General features: G+C 32.5%; 1 protein-coding gene across 2 annotated transcripts in view; it reads right to left on the bottom strand.

Moving 5' to 3' along the window:
- Positions 1–2,112: 2,112 nt before the first annotated feature.
- The window catches only part of Pros1 (protein S), an 89,620-nt gene continuing 74,245 nt past the window's right edge, over positions 2,113–17,487 (bottom strand). Inside the window, exons 11-15 of one of the 2 annotated variants that reach the window (XM_021734208.3) lie at positions 13,356–13,523; positions 12,648–12,816; positions 8,525–8,676; positions 5,976–6,201; positions 2,113–2,337 (exon numbers count right to left, since the gene is read on the bottom strand). In XM_021734208.3, the coding sequence (XP_021589883.2) occupies positions 2,189–2,337; positions 5,976–6,201; positions 8,525–8,676; positions 12,648–12,816; positions 13,356–13,523 (864 nt within the window). In that variant the 3' untranslated portion in view covers positions 2,113–2,188. The remainder of the gene's footprint in view (positions 2,338–5,975; positions 6,202–8,524; positions 8,677–12,647; positions 12,817–13,355; positions 13,524–17,487) is intronic. The other variant, XM_005336756.3, reaches the window with a different exon arrangement.

A 17,487-nucleotide genomic window follows, 5' to 3' on the forward strand; every position in this document is an offset into this window, starting at 1 on the left:
GAAAAGATGATTGAAAATACTTTGGAGAATTGAGCATGGAATTATAATTTCAGATGAGACCTGAAGTGAAAGACTCTCTTCTCACCTATTAATCATTGCTTTTACTGATCAACTATCCTGGCAAACAGTAAGTTCTAAGACTCTGTAACAGTATGTTTTCTGGGGTTGAGGTTGTAGCTCAGTGGTAGAATGCTTGCCTAGCATGTGTGAGGCACTGGGTTCAATTCTCAGCACTGCTGCATGTAAATATATATATTTACACACACACACACACACACACACACACACACAAACACATCATGGGTTTTCCACTACACAAAGCTGAAATTGCACCTTATATCCATCCCAATTGACTGTCAAAAAATCACTTTTTTTCTACCAAGTATTTAAAAGTGTAAATTTATATTTCTTGGCAATGATCATGATCAATGATCAAATAAAAGATTCTTGGTTGAAGTAGAGCCTCCTTATCTCTAGCCATATGTGAATGCATCTCAAAATAGATGAAATTTGTAAACATTTCTTTGGATCTCCTATGAACATCATGGTATGCAGGAAGTTTTCTGCTTCTGATGTGAAGCAGATATTGAAATTAATCCCTGTAGTTGTACTTGTATGAGCCTTATGAAATGAGAAGCAGAGAACTCTACCAGAGAGGAAATAGATTTTTTTCCTTTCTTTTGCTCTTTTTTCTCACTTTTTCCTCATATTTCCCTCAGTTTTTACCCTTCCTTGCTTTTTTATACTAACATAATTATCAATAGTCACTTGTCAATATATCCATCACACATAGTATACAGTGCTAATAGGGAGAAAAAATTCTCCCAGTAAGATGATCTTGTATAATTTCTGTGATGTCAGACACCCATTGTTACTTTTGCTTTTCTTTCCTTTCTGAGCTCCACAATGAATCATCATTATTCATCAAATATTTGAACTTTACCTGTCATTCAACTAAAGATCTACTGTGCTTCATGAAAAGTTGGATGTATAATGTATAATTTTGTTTTGTTCAAAGAATTTTAGAATAAAGATATTCTTCATGCATATTTTAAAAAATGTACATCAATTTATTATTTTAGGTGATGTAAAACAGTGAAAAACAATTTATTTTCTAAAATATAAATGAAACATCTGATTTACATCCAACATGAATAATAGGTTCAGGAGTGAAAAAAAAATTGTTTCTTGAAATACATTCCCACCAAGTATGTGGCAATCTTACCTTTCCTTCCTTAATTACAAAGATACAATATTTACTATATTGCTCTGTGGTCATCCTTTTGTTAAAATATGTCCTAGCTTTCATAAGTTTTTTTTCCCCTCAACAATCACACTTAAACGCATTATTATGGTAATGAAGAGTTGACCTGAAGAGAAACTATAAATTTCTACATGTATTTATTCTCCTTTTCAAGACTAAATATTTCTGTCTTTTCTAATATAGAGCTTGTATAACTTATTCAGCCAAATTTAAGGAATGTACCTACCCATCCCCGATTTGCACACCAATTCCAATGTAATCTAATGTGTCATCTTCAGAACTCAGTCCCCAAGAAGGAAGATTCATGTGCTGCTCTCATGAAAATTTGTCCCTCTTGATTTTCAAATCAGTAGATTCTGGTTCAAATGTGAATCCAGGTAAGAGAAAGATGAAGCCACAGCTCCCCCTGAGAAATTATTTTAGAATAAAGTTTGAAGATTTTCCATTTGATTCACACTCAATAGGCCACTATCCCTTCCCTCTTCTTCAAGAAAAAGAAACAAAAAAAATAGTAGCTGCCTATTGTGAATGATATTTAATCACATGTGTTTTGTTTGAGTTTACTGCTTTGCCTTCTGAGAAAAATGGATATTTAAACACTAGTTCAATGATGATAAAATTGACTTTTACTCTTACAAAAAGTGAAGCAATGTCATGTGTAGCAAAAAATTAAATTTAAAATTTTTGTTTCATTATTTATTTTCTAGACAGCAACAGAAGAATTTTGTAATGTGATTTACATCACAACAGAATTATTCTTGAAAAAAAAAGACCTTTTAAAAATTCCCAAAAGGTCAAAGTACCATAAAATAATCAAAAGACTGCACATCATAGATAAAACACGTCAGTTGTTGTAGACTTAAGTATAATTATACTTGGAAAAGAGATACATTATCAGCAAAGAAAAGATGCTTTAAGAATTCTTCATGTTTTCCAAATTGATGGACATGAGTGAGCTCTAATATCATTATGTTTAGAAATGGCTTCATCCAGATCCAATTCTACACCATTGATTTTCACTTCCATGCAGCCATTATAAAAGGCATTCACTGGTGTGGCATTGAAAGGTACATCTGTAAAAACAGAATATTCAGCTATTAGTCCAAGACTTTCTATATCTTATTTGCTTACAGTTAGAATAACTATTCAGACTTTCCATTTTCAACTAAATTCTAATCCTAAAGGAGAAATTAATAATTATTTTACATGATAATATATATTATTTCATATATATATATTATTACATTTGACATGGAATTCAGCATGAGTTCCTCCAATTTTATAAACACAATTAGTTCCATCCAAACATCCAATTTTTTTAATATACCATGATAATCCTTTTTTAAAATTATTGTTGTAATAAAAATAGAATTCTAGCCAGGCACAGTGGTGCATACTTTTAATCCCAATGTCTTAGGAGGTTGAGGCAGGAGGATCCTAAATTCAAGGCCAGTCTCAGCAACTTAGTGAGACCCTGTCTCAAAATAAAATTTAAAAGAGAGCTGGGGATGTGGCTTAGTGGTTATGTATCCTGGGTTCAATTGCAGGTAAGAAATATGAAAAAAAACTAATGCAGATTTTTATATTTTCCAAAGAACTAGTTTCTTAAGCATACAAGAGCAGGTCATAATATAAGATTCACTTTCATGTAATAATGATATTGTTTTAAGCAATTTTACCAATTTCTCAATGTATAGTTTAGGTTCACCTCAGGGCCTTTGTATACTTCACTATCTCCATCAAACTAAATACTTAATACTCAAGTAACACCCATGGATTCCCATGAATTTTAAAAGCATTTCACTCTTTGTTTCCTCCTTTTTTTTGTCATGTCTTCTTCATGAATTTTAAATATCACTGTGGATATTCAGTATCTCTTATACTTCTTTCTCAATATCTTTCACCAAAAAATTCAAATTTTCTACCTATAATTTGCCATAGTGCATAACATCCTTGCTTTTCTATACATCCACAGGATATTTTAAGAATCCCTTTCAAATCTTGCTCAACATCATTGATTATTCTCTATTAAAAAAAAACCTCTTACCCCTATAGTACATATAATTATTCTGTACCAATTACAAATAAAACATTATTTTTAAAAATCCTCAGAATTATCATTTTCCACTGAATTTAAATTAACATTCAATTTAATGTCTATTTTGTATATCAATAATTTAGCCATCTCATAGTTTATACTCTTAATATCTTCATTTTCAGTTTTCCTCAATTTTTCTTGTTTCTTCCTTTCAATACTTAATCATTGAAGTGAGTCCTTAGTGTTATTGCAAAGACACTGAAATTGTAGTATTTTTACATCTTTTAAATTTCTTCTTTGTTCAATTTCTTTGAAATTATATTCAGCTACTTTGTGAATAAGAATGCAGGTAGTTTTCTATATAGAATTCATTTCATATTATCTGCAATTATGCTTCCTAACAATTAACCATGTTAATTAAACTACATCAAGCTAACTATGGTGGTTAATCTAGATTGTCAATCTGATTAGATTGAGAGATATGTAGCATCAAGAGATGTCTAGATGTGCTTCTGAGGATATTTCTAGTACGACTGGCACGTAGGACAGCAAACTGAAGTGGAGAACCCACTCTGAAATAGACTGGGGACCAGGTGAAACAAAAGACAAAAGGAAGCCTCAGCAGATGCAAACTGGATTCTTTTTCAGTGGGTGCATCTGTTGCTGCTGTCATCACCCAAGGACATTGGACTCCAGCTCCTGCACTCTTCCAACATGAACTCTCACCATTGATTCTTCAGGGAGTCTCTAAATTGGGGCTACAATTTTGTCCTTACTGTTCTGAGAATTAAGCTCTTTGGAGTGTGCAGCTTCTGGTTCCTCTGGTTCTTCAGAGTGCAGATGGCCATTGTGGGTCTATCCAACTTATGACTATGTAAGCCAATTAATAAATCCCCTTTTATAATCACATGTACACATATTCTTTTCGTTCTATTCCTCTAGAGGACCCTAATACAATCTTTCTTCCTTCCTGCCTTAGAAAACCCTAATACAATCTATCTTTCTTTCTTCCTGCCTCCCTCCCTTCCTTCCTTCCTTCACACCTACCTGTCTGCCTACCTACCTACCTATAAGTTTTGGAGCTCATTTACTTCTGTTCCTTACCTCAGAAAAAATTTCATATATGCAAAATTAAGACCCTGAACATATAAAGCAGTACAAAGAAGGTTACTAGAAGTTTAGACATCAAACTCAGAATTTTCCCATGAGAATAATCTGCAAATAGTACTGAAAAATGCTTCTAAAGAAAGCACCTCTTTTTATCATTTAAAGTAAAACATTAGTGCTAATTTTGTTTTTTCTCAGATTAAGTCAAAATAAACCCGTTTTTCCAGTTTTGCTAAATGGAGTCACTACCATGCAACTGTTCATTTCAGAAACCTAAGTTATCCTTATACCTGTCTTTCAATCATTCAATCCAATTAATTTTATTTCTTGCTTAAATCTCTATTCACTGTATGCTAACCCCCACTGACATCACTGTAGCCCAGCAGCTTCCTCAGCTTCCCAATCTGTAAAATAGGGAAACTAGTTCCCACCTCATTGACTATTTTGAAAATTAAGTAACTCAATACATTTGAAGCACTCTGAACAGTATTTACAGTGTTTTTTTTTTTTGCACCAGTAAATAGTAGTGTGGTTATTTCTGCAAAAATTACTGCTTCTTCATATGGACTACTCAATAGCCTCCAACTCATCTCAGTTTTAGCCACTTTTGCCTCCCATTTATTCATCTAAAGAGAAATTTTTTTTAATTTTATTTATTTTTTTATTGTTGGTTGTTCAAAACTAAAGAGAAATTTTTAAGTCAAATACTGATATACCCCTTCCTTGTCTAAAACATTTTAATGATTCTAATGCATTATATATATGACCCTGAATAAAGTATACACAAGCCTTCTACGTGTCTGCCCAGTTCATAGCCTCATCCTGCAATACCATCTCCCTTGCTCAATATGCAATACTTATACAGATCTGTGTATTTCTCAAGATATTAACACCTTCCCACTTTACCCACACATGGATCCTCATCCCTATCATCTGGATAAGTTCATTTAATCCTTCAAATATTCCATTTACATTCAGTGGGTCTCTTATTCAGAGACATTGTTCCTTAATTTCATAACCAAATCAAGACCTCATTTTCAAACTCTAAAAGAAACCCAAAGTTTTTCTTCAGAGAAGGGATCACAATTTTAATTATATTGGTATGTTCTTAATCAGTTGTTTAATGTCTGTTTCTGCCACTAGATTGCAAAAGCCTTAATATATATTTGTTTTTACTTTATCCCCAGTACGTGGGATACATGTTCTTAATAAATAATGGATAAATGATAGACAAACTAAATATGAGTGAATAAATGTTAGATAAATAATTAATAAATAGAATAATTATTGAACTTAGAACACTATTATGTGGATGAAATGAAATGATATATCTTTTCTAGGTATAATAGTCAAATGGAGTAAAAAATTTGTTGAAACTGAAACTGTTCACCATTAAAAATAATCAAACAAAAATGTATCAATAAAACATTGGTACAAGCAGCCAGGAGAAGAATATTGAATACTGGAATTTTGCTGTCCCTCCCAATGCTTTTTTACTAAAATTAATGTAGCATCAGCTGAAATAAAAATAGAATCTTAAAAACTGACAAAAAAGTAATCAGATACCTGGAATACCACCCACGTAAGTAGCCACTGTTCCTTTCATTGCTTTGTCCAGGATGGCAAGTCGACTTTTAAAGTCTGGAGGGTAGATGATATATGTTTCAAGTGGAGTCCACACCTCCAAATTGTTTCTATTGACTTTGAAATTCAGTTGAGATTGTTGACTAGAACATAGATTTACAGCGTCTATTCGAGATACCACCACATTTTCAATAGATACTATAATATCCTGAAGAACAGAGAAGACACAATATAAGCAAGTACTAATAGTAATGCCACTTATGAGGCTTTTGAGTTTTGAAATTCAAAAACTGAATTTCAGTGATTAAAAAATAATATATTCTAAATTTAAGTGAAAAATTATTATTATAATAATTATGATTTTAAAATATATATATTAACTTTACAAAATTCCGGCTTAGCTAAGTTGTAAATATACACTAGCTTCTGAAAATTCCACAAACTAACAGAATTATTTCCACCAATGAAAGGAATATAAAGTAGTATTTTAAGCAATATCTTTGTTTGTGAGCCTTTCTAACTTAAAAACACACATATGAAAAAGAATAAGTTGAAGAGACTAGGAAAATTTTAAGTGCTTTTGTAAGTACATAACAGCAAAACAAAGGGTTGTTTGTGTCATACAAGAAATTATAGATTTTCATATAAAGTAAGTAAAAAGACCCTAAGAAGTACATACCCACAGGTAACCTGCAGGAAGTTTCAGAGTACTGACTAGAAGATTCTCCAAAAAAGAAATGTATGCATTTTGCTATAAACTTTTCTGTTGCTATAACCAAATCACTCAACTTGTTGAGAGTGATCTATGCAGGTAGCTTATAGTGGGACAAAAGAAATATAAAAAGTAGGAGAGAGAAAATAAAATTGAAGGAAGACAAATGTTCTCAAGCTTTCCAAGTAGTAAAAGATAAGCCTGAACTGTTTCTTTAGAAAATAAAGATATCTATTTTAGGTAAAAAAAAATTCTGTACTTCACAAATACAGGTCCTTTGAAAAAATCTGCTACAAAAGTCTGTGTTTCAAATGTCCATATCATTAAATTCATTAAAAGAGACTCTCACTTGAGATAATGCTCCTTATGACAGGATAAAGAAAAAAAAGGGAATAAAGACAGGGATCATAGGTGAAAACTAATAGAGAGAAGAAAGGAATCCAGAGGAAAGAAAGAAGGGAGCATGGGGGAATGCTAGGGAACAAAAACTACCAAATTAGGCTATGTCCATTACTAATATATGACATAATTATATACATATGCATAATAATTATATGCATAATTATAGTGCACTCATTGAAATAATAATAATAATACTATAAGAGAGTTCATAGAATAGAACAAGTGAGTCAAGGAGGCCAGGAAGAGGAGAGGAGAGGGAAAGGGAAGGTATTAGGAAATAAGTTTGATCAAATTATGTTATGTAACTGTATGAATATGGTACAATGAATCCCACAAATATGTATAATTATAATGCACCAATTAAAAATTTTAAAAAGTAATAATGCTTCAAAATCATTAATGATATGTATAATACTCTTATGAAATATTGCAAATAAATCTTGAGAAGGAGGAACCATGGAGACCAATTCAGAATAAAATAAATATAAAAGAAATGGCATGCATTAACATCCTCCATTGCATAAATGTAGTGCTAAAGAATTCTATTTTGTTTACAAAAACAAATAAAGAAGCAAATAGAAAACTAAAACCCTAATGATCCTTGTAGGCTAGACATTAAAAAAAAAAATCCCAATAAGAACGCTTCAGCTTGCTTAATTTAACCACCAGAAATGCCCTCCAAATAATCTTTCCAGTTACAACAGAACCACCTTTTTTTCCATTGCTGTAGCATTATTGAATTGTGTGTCTTTTTCAAAAGCTACTAATAACATTCAAACCAATTTTATCATAAATGTAAGTTGCCTGCTGAAATTTGTTGGAATCAACAGTGTATGGCACACAGACAGAACTATTAGCCTCTAATAGAAGCTTGAATAGTATGGATCTTCTTATAACTTTCATGTTTCCTTGTATCCAAGACTTTCCTTTCCTTCTCCTGATTTCAGATAAGAAAAGACAGCAAGTAGTCAAGTGAACCCATCTTAGTTTTCTCTCATCTTTCCTAATTTACTTACTCGAGAAAAGATTTAGAGTGCGAGAAAGCACAAATCATCATAATTATGTATTGAATATCTAAGAGTGGATTGTTATCAGACTCATTTCTGTTTTATTAGTATAGGATAATTCCCACATGCTTCAAGGATTCTGAATAAAGATGGATCTGTACATATACTGTGATGGCTCTAATTAGCCCATGAGTCTGCCTAATCTTAGCTATAGACATAATAGGTTTTTGAGTCTCCCCTTCTCTTACTTCTCATTTGAGATCTGAGAAATAAGCTAACAAAGAGTGATTGTACCAATCACTTTATATGTCATTTAATCATCAAAATAGCCCTTCAACATAAATATCATTATATTCATTTAAAAACACACAGACAAAAACAAGGCTCATACTGGTTTAGAGTAAAGTTACCTGAGAATTTCCAGAGCTGGAGTCCACTAAGGACAAGGCAAAGGGCACTGTGTTACCAGAAACTAAGGCAAGCATTACACCAGTGCCTGTGGATGGTCGGATACTCAAGGTCACATTCACTTGCCAGTCTTCAGCATTGGTTATGTTATCTGCTTAAAACAATGAAACAGAAGCCAGATCAATGTACTTCTAAAGTGTACCAGTGAAAATCTATTATAAAATTATTAATATTCAAGGATGGTTTGTGTAATACTACAGGTCTAATTTCCTTTCTTAATGAACTATCTAAAATAGTTAAAATAATTTTTTTTTTAAAACACAGATAATCAGAAACACACCAGTGGAATCCCATTCTTCTATTTGTCCTAGAAGAAAATCCAGATTGTGGTGTTAAGATCTTTTATGAGTTTTCCCTATTGACTCCTTAACAGCTCCTCCTTCTCTCTTGCATATTCACCAATGTTCAAATTTCAGAGTGGTCATGTTTTAAAGTGCACATTTAGAAGGATGTTCTGAAGATGCATTGGAATATTTCTGCCAGAAAACTTGGGTCTAGCTGCCATAATCACCAATAGTCCTCCTTCTAGGACACTGGAAAGGACAAATATGACTCTACACACATGGGGGAGGTACATGGTTTGATAGAGAAATACTGTGAAATCAAAAGTTAATGAAATTAGAAGAGAAACTCTTGTTCTCTGATTCCTGTTATCATACTTCATCATTTTTTCTTAATTACCGTTAATTGTTCATCAGAATGAAGGGCAAGCTCCAGGAGGTACATGTCTCTATAATTACTTTGTTTTCCAGAGTAGAATTTCAATAAATATTTGTTAAGTTAATATGTTTCCAAAGTACAGGAACAATTACATAAGGTCAGTTCAGTCAATACCAGGCCACACATAGAATGATGGTCCCATAAAATTTTTTTAAAAAAATTTTTCTTAGAGAGAATTTTAATATTTATTAATTTTTTTTTAGTTTTCAGTGGACACAACATCCTTGTATGTGGTGCTGAGGATCAAACCCGGGCCACACGCATGGCAGGTGAGCGCGCTACCGCTTGAGCCATATCCCCAGCCCGTTCCCATAAAATTATATCAGCTGGTGACATAGTAGCCAGTACAGTTTGTGTAAATACATTCTACAATGTTCACACGATGACAAAAGCACATAATAATGCACTTCACAGAAGATATCCCAGCCATTAAGCTCCAGAAATAGCAACCTTAACTAACATTGAGAACTGCAGTTGAATTGCTAAAAAAATTACTTAGTGCCCTTGAAAGGGGGTGAATATTAATAGGAAAATAATTTTCCTTTGTCAAGATGTTCTCCACATGCAATGCCACTGTATTTAATGAAATAATCTTATAATTATAATGCCACTGTATTTAATAAAATAATCTTATAATTTCCATCCAGAGGAGAATATATATATATATAAAATTATCATGAAATAAGTAAAATTCAGCAAGGGATAGTAACAAACTCAAAATAAAATTAATATTGAAATACACAAAATTTATAATGTAAAATTAAATATTAATTATAAAGTAGGAAATAACTAATTTTTTATAGAGGTAACTTTTTTCAGGTATGCCATAACTCTTATTTTCATTTGCTTATCAGGATCCCCTCCCCATATTCATTCATCAACCCATTCAAAACATGTTTTGAAAATTTTGTACATGCAAAACAAAGCTAAAGTTAAAGGCATTGTATCAATTTACATTAGGAAAACAAATCATTGGTAAATATTTTTAAGTTACAAATAAACACTCAGATTATATTTTTTAAACAGTGATATTAAGATAGATTTACCTAACTTAATTTACAGTGCAAAGGGATAGTAGCTATAATAATAAACTCTTAACAAAGAAAAAGACAATGAAAAAATAAAATGTACAAATAGTAATAAACATGGAGAGATATTCATCATCAGTGCAAATTAGAAAAACAATATTTAAAATAACACAAAATAATCAGTTTTTGAACGGTTAGATTGGAAACAGATTCCAAGTAAAAACTTTCTCCTTATTTTGGTAAACATATTAATTAATATAAAGATTTTTAGAAGAGAATGTAATTAAACCTATGATAATTAGATATTTGCATGACCTTTGATGATGATATCTAAGATGCTTTCCTACAGAATTAACCACATAAAGATTATAGGATGTATGCTCATGGATGTTCACAGAAGTTTTATTTGTAAAGGTAAATATAAGTCAGTCTGGGAAACCAACGTTCTCCATTTAGGCTATAGAAACTTGAAAGGGCACTATTCCCACTTCAATAATAACAAAAACCGTATTATCTGTATGATCACAATTTTTCTTGAATTAACAAAACGTTGAAGTTGCAGAGCAACCAACTAATCAAAACATAAAGAAAGATGCATCCAAGGAGAGATGAGAACAAATTCTTACCCAGAAAGACACTGGATACCACACAATTGGGTAAGAATAATTTAAAAAGTTGCAAAATAATAAAAGTACATGCATGGAATGGAGTGAGAGAATGGAAGTCCTAAGAACTGCAGACAAAAGGAAAATTGATACCCCATCCTTAGATTCTTTTCCATGGACCTTACTGGGTCCTCAAAAAAAAAGGGGGGGGGCAGGGAAAGAAGCTAAAGAAAGCCTTCCCCTAGCACAACCTTGGGATCAATGTTAACTTCAGGAAAGATACAAAATCACAATCTAGAGCTTTCTATGTTTCCTCTACACAGGAAGAGTTTTAAAGCACTGGGGAAAAGGAAAAAAAATATTGTCATTATAATACATATAAAGACCCATGGCACCTACAGATTAGGGAAAAACAAACCATGGAAACCTACCATGGATATAGAACAGGGAAACATTTTAAGAACTAACCATTAGACACTTATCTTACTGGTAGAGGAAGCAATGAAAAGTCCATACCACTGACACCCTAGGATATAAAGATAATTAAAACTGAATCTGTTTCAGAACAATAGACAATATTCCACTGACTTCCAAGCCGTTTCAACCATGTTAACAAATTTCAAGAAACAAGTATGAAGATTCTGCTGGTGGTGAGCAAGACCATGAAGAGATATTTCTTGAAACATATAATAAAGCAAATATCTAAAATTGAGTCACTATTATGAAAAACTTAATAACTGGTCAGCCATGAAAATATTTTTAGCAACCTACCCCCTACCTTTTGCAGAAGCTCAATTGTATTAGCACATTTTCTGTTGCTATTAAAAAATACCTGAAGATAGTTTGTTGGGTACACAGTTTTAGAGGCTGAAAATCCAAATAGGATGACGCCAGCTTTGGTGAGGGCTTCAATGCAAATGACATCAGGGAAGCAGAGTGTGTAAGAAGGGGCAAGAGCTCATGAGAAGATATGAGCCCAGAGAAGTGGAGAGCCAGTTTTCCTCTTTTGTTAAGAACCATTCCTTGAGAACTAACTCATCTGATTCTACTCATCACTAGATTCAATCTCTCCATAAAGGGCTTTCAAAAGAAGAGGTGTGCTCATTTCTAGATATATGTAGCATTTACCTCAGTCTCTACAGTGCTCTGTAAAATGCCCACCTTATCTATGCTGAAAAACTACATAATACACCAAGACATGGGAAATGCAACAGTTAATCAAGAGACACAATAGTAAACATGCCAGACTCATCTATGACATAGATGTTGGAACTATTGGGGAATTTTAAATAATTGTGGTGAATGTGTTGAAAGTGTGGGTGGACAAGCTAGACAATGTGTATGGACAGATTGACAATTTCAGTATTTTAAGGAATTATCAAATGGAAATGTTAGAAATGAAGATGAATCCCTTTGATTAACTAATTGAAGACTCAAAACAACAGAAAAATCTGAACTTTAAGATACATCTATCAAATCTACCCAAAATTAATCAGGCTATGTGCCAATAAACTGTAAATAATAACATAAGCATATTCAACTGCCTTTATATATGTATTAACATTCCAGAAAATTAATTATATAACAGTACAAATAAGTCTATGCCTGACACATAGTACTCAAGAAAGTTTACTGAATAAATTATGGCTGTCTGTCAATGAATAAATTTAGTTACCAATGAGAAAAGAGAAATAAAATGAAAAATCACTTACTATAGTCTATGTTAAATTGAGCAACTCCAGAACCAGGATAGTAGGAACCCTTCTCCACAGTGACAAAGCAATGTTTATTTTGTTTTTCTTGAATGATCTCCTTTACTCCTAAAGCTCCTTGATTCATCAAATTCCAGCCTCTTATACATCCATCTAGACGAGGGTTAATCTAACAAATCAAAATACAGGTCAGAAATACATTTTAAATTAAAGTCAGACATAAATATACTGATTCAAGGTATAGGTTTCATTTAGATGAAAAACTTTTTCTTGATTTTTAAAGTATTTTAAATATTTTGAATTTAATCTAAATTTTTCTTTTTGAGACATTTTTCACATGAATAGTCTTTGGACCAAATATGTTTTTTTTTTTTAATTTTTTTAACAGGTGAGTATGGACTATTATGATGTTAACAGAGAACTGACATTTGAGGATTTAAAAAAATCTACTTCTCCATGAGTAATTCTGGAGACTTAAATGGGCAAAACCCCCCACAACAATCTAAAAACACACCAATTGTTTTCTTATTTCCTTATTCCCTTAATTTCAAGAGTCACTAATATTATTTTTTCATATTCAATTCAAGTTGTCACACTTAGATTATTTAATAAAATAACTTCTGTTGACTTTTGGGGAAAAAAATCTTCAAATCTATTATAGACAAAAGGAATTCATCCATGATAAATGACATAAGTTTGGATCATTACCGGTTTAATGAGTGCATTTTCTACTTTCCGAGGTAATCCTGCAAAGTATATTTTGGTTTCCCGAAATCCATTTGTAGGTTTAAAAAGGGACCCTGGCTTATTTATATTCATCACAGCTTCTTTAGCTATTTTAATACTGATGCTGTGTTCTAATTCTTCCACAGACACCTACAATTAAAAACAAAAAAAATCATTAAACAAGCAAGCATTGCTACATGCCATTTGAAATACTAGACTTAAAATCCTATTATTCCAATAAAAAATTTAAGTACTTATTTTAATGTAATTATTAATTTGTTTCAACCCATTTGGAAAGTCGAATCATGATTAATATGACAAAATGTGTTTTAAAGTGATAGTACTTGTTTAAAAATTAAATGTATATCTTATTTTCAAGTTAAAAAAATCAATATTACTAAGTTTAAACATTCAGTTATAATATATATTGTTAAAACTAATATGTCATAAAATTAAATTTTTAAAATAAAAGCGAGCCACTGTATTTTAGGAAAATTTTGAATGTTCTCATTTTTCAACTTTAGGATAGTACAGATTGAAACAATAATGCAAATAATTTCTTTTTTTCCACATCTTCATACATGTATTTTGTATAATGATAAGGGTCTCCTTCCACCATCCATGCTATAAACTAAGAGAATACACACACACACACACACACACACACACACACACACACACACACACATACACACACTAAGAGAATCATTTTTCCAAGTAGTGTGTTCAAAACCCCCAACATACTTTTTCTCCAAAATTCAGAGGTGACTAAAGTTATAAGAAAGCATATACATAAAATTAAAATGAGATTTTATAATTTTGAAAGTACTTAGGTTTTAAGAAATGGTTGGAAGTGACAGTAAACAATAAAAAATTCTCTTAGGAAGATAATTTGAAGAATCAATGATGCAATTGCCTCATGTAAAACTGTTTAACATTTAGGATGTAAACTGTTCACTTGCTAATCAATAACAGAAGGCAAGTAATAGACGTATTAAACACCACTACAGGAAGAGAAATACTACCCTCAAAAGTAAAACTAATTTAGTAACATTACAGGGTTAAGTTGGTCAATATTCTGTCCTTAATATATCCAAACAGCAGCATTTTCCTCTAATGACTATTCCCTTCTTCAAAGAAGTGCTTGACTCAGGTCCTCAGCCTTTAGGACCTGAGTTTCCTTTCCTTCTCCTACATTCTTGCAATTCCTTCTCAGTCCCCCTGGCTGGATCCCCTTCCTGTTAATTTCTAGTAAAAAGCTCTAGGCTTGAGTCCCTAGACCTTTTCCATCTAATCATGCAAGTAATTTAAATAAGATTCTATGGGACCCAGTCTACAACATTTGGAAAATTTTGGGGATGGGGAGAACTTTTACTTGTCACAACAAGTAGGAGACAAGCTGGCATTACAAGGTTCTAGGCACTATGCAATATACAGAATAATTATGCAAACTAAGTAACAAAATACCCAGGATCTTGTAAATCTTCTGAACATCTCTATTAAATATTCATGTAGGGAATCCTAATGTTTATTATTATCTGAACTAAACAAAACATATTTGTTGCAACATGTTAACATTCATTTTTTTAAAGAATGCAATAATCTTGTCAACCAACAATAGCGATGTTTGTTTTATTTATATCTTTATCAACTTTCTCACTATTTTGGAAAATTAGTATTATTGATAACAAAACCATCTATGCACTTATGGTATTCAAGTTGGTAACAGTAGCTTTCACACTATTCTATGTATAGAAGCAAGCTTTGAAAACTATTAGCTGTATTTGAATAGTTAGAAATTGATATACATATTATTTTATTATAAATTACCTTCCCTGAGACCAGACTGGAGGAGGAAGTCCGGCACCAAGCCAGACCAGACTGGAGGAGGAAGCTCAGCCCTGCCCTGCGCGCTTGTCCAGAGGAAGCCCATCAACCCTTAAAACCTATCAAAGGGGACGTGGCTACCAGGACGGTTCTGCGGCTGATCCAGGTACCCAGTTTTCAACTCCCCCACCCTTAGCTGCAATAACTAAAAATATTTCCCACAAGCTTTTGGGGGGTGTAGATATCAACGCAAAACAACAACTGTACAGACACCTGGTTTCCACCTCAGAGAATATAGTAAGGAGGATACAGGTGGAAGCTCATATCCTTTCACACTGGCTACATCCACCACCCTGAACACAGAGGCTCAAGCTAGGAATAGACATCGCCACCTACTGGAAGAAATGAAAACAGAGGTCTGAGAGACTTTTTTTTTCTCTTTCTCTCTTTTCTTCTCTCTCACAACCTCAACATATGTGAAACCAAGAACTGCGCATGAACAACTGAATCACCAAAATAATATAATATAGAGGAATTGCATATGCCCCACCTTCCCATTTTTTCCTTATTTCTTTCTTTTTCCTTCTCTCTCTTTTCTCTTTTCTTCTTTGTTATTTTTTTTCTTTTCTTCATTCTTATTCCCTCTATCCCACTTTCAAACCCCTAAATTTTACTATCTATACATAGGGTAACTATCTAAATACAGATAGGAGGTTGAGTCTACACATTCTTCCATAAATTACCAGTCTATTGGTTAGAGTTCTCCAAAGTTGCTAAGTTAGTTTAACCTCATACCCTCACTCCTTTCCCTCTAAGTATACCATCCTTCAACTGAAATTCAGTTTTCTATATGCCACCAGATATGGTATGCCTTTTATGAAACTAATGACTATATTTTTAAATAATAATTGAAACCAATATCTGTAGACTTAGATTCTAACTATAAATGTATTGATGATATACTGTTGATATTAGGAACTGTTAACATTATCTTTCTCCGAAAAAGAGGGATTTGGGAGCTATACAAAAACAATATAAATATATAAGGGGAAAACCATTAACACAACAGTTTCACAAAGCTAGAAAGAAACATGAGCAGTATGAAAAGACAAGGAAAGAATGGACCACAAACAATGCAGGTTAATTCAACATTAGAAGAGGTAATATCTGCAGCTGATGGAATGTCAGATAAAGATTTCAGGATATACATGCTTCAGATGATCTGGAGTCTCAAGGAAGACATTATATAGCAAATTCAGACATTGAAAGATCACTTCAACAATTAATTAAATAAAAAATCCAAGAAGCAAAAGATCAAATCTACAGGGAGACAGAGGATATAAAAAAAAATCCTGGAAATGCAGGAAACAATAAACCAAATTTAAAACTCAAATGTGAGTATTACCAGTAGAGTAGAACACTTAGAAGAGAGAACATCAGACAATGAAGACAAAGTTTTTCAACTTGAAAAGAAATAGACAGGTCAGCGAGAATGTTAAGAAATCATGAGCAGAACATCCAAGAAATATGAGATAACATAAAGAGACCAAACTTAAGAGTCATTGGGATACAAGAGGGTATAGAGGTCAAAACCAAAGGAATGAGCAATCTGTTCAATGAAATAATACTAGAAAACTTCCCAGACTTGAAGAATGAGACAGAATCCCAAATCTTAGAAGCCTACAGGATGCCGAATGTACAAAACCATAAGAGATCCACACCAAGACACATAATAATGAAGATGCCCAACATACAGAATAAGGAGAAAATCTTAAAAGCCACCAATCAGGATAACAGCTGATCTTTCAACACAGACTCTGAAAACTAGAAGATCCTGGAACAACATATTTCAAACGCTGAAAGAAAAAGGGTTCCAACCAAGAATCATGTATCCAGCAAAATTAAGCTTCAGGATTGTAGATGAAATAAAAATAATCCATGATAAACAAAAGTTAAAAAAATTTGCAGCTAGAAAACCAGCTCTTCAAAAGATCCTTGGCAAAACATTACAGGAAGAGGAAATGAAAAATAACAATGAAAACCAAGAGCAGGAGGTAGTACAGTAAAGGAAAAACTAATCAAAGAGGAAAAACAAATCATGTTAAGTAATATAAATAACCAAATATAGCTGGAAGTACAAACCATATCTCAATAATAACCCTAAATGTTAATGGCTTAAATGCACCAATCAAAAGCCATAGGCTAGTAGACTGGATTAAAAATAAAAAGATCCAACAATATGCTGCCTAAGGAGACTCATCTGATAAGACTGAAGGTGAAAGGTTGG

Source organism: Ictidomys tridecemlineatus, chromosome 3 (assembly GCF_052094955.1).
Source record: "Ictidomys tridecemlineatus isolate mIctTri1 chromosome 3, mIctTri1.hap1, whole genome shotgun sequence".
Taxonomy (NCBI): domain Eukaryota; kingdom Metazoa; phylum Chordata; class Mammalia; order Rodentia; family Sciuridae; genus Ictidomys; species Ictidomys tridecemlineatus.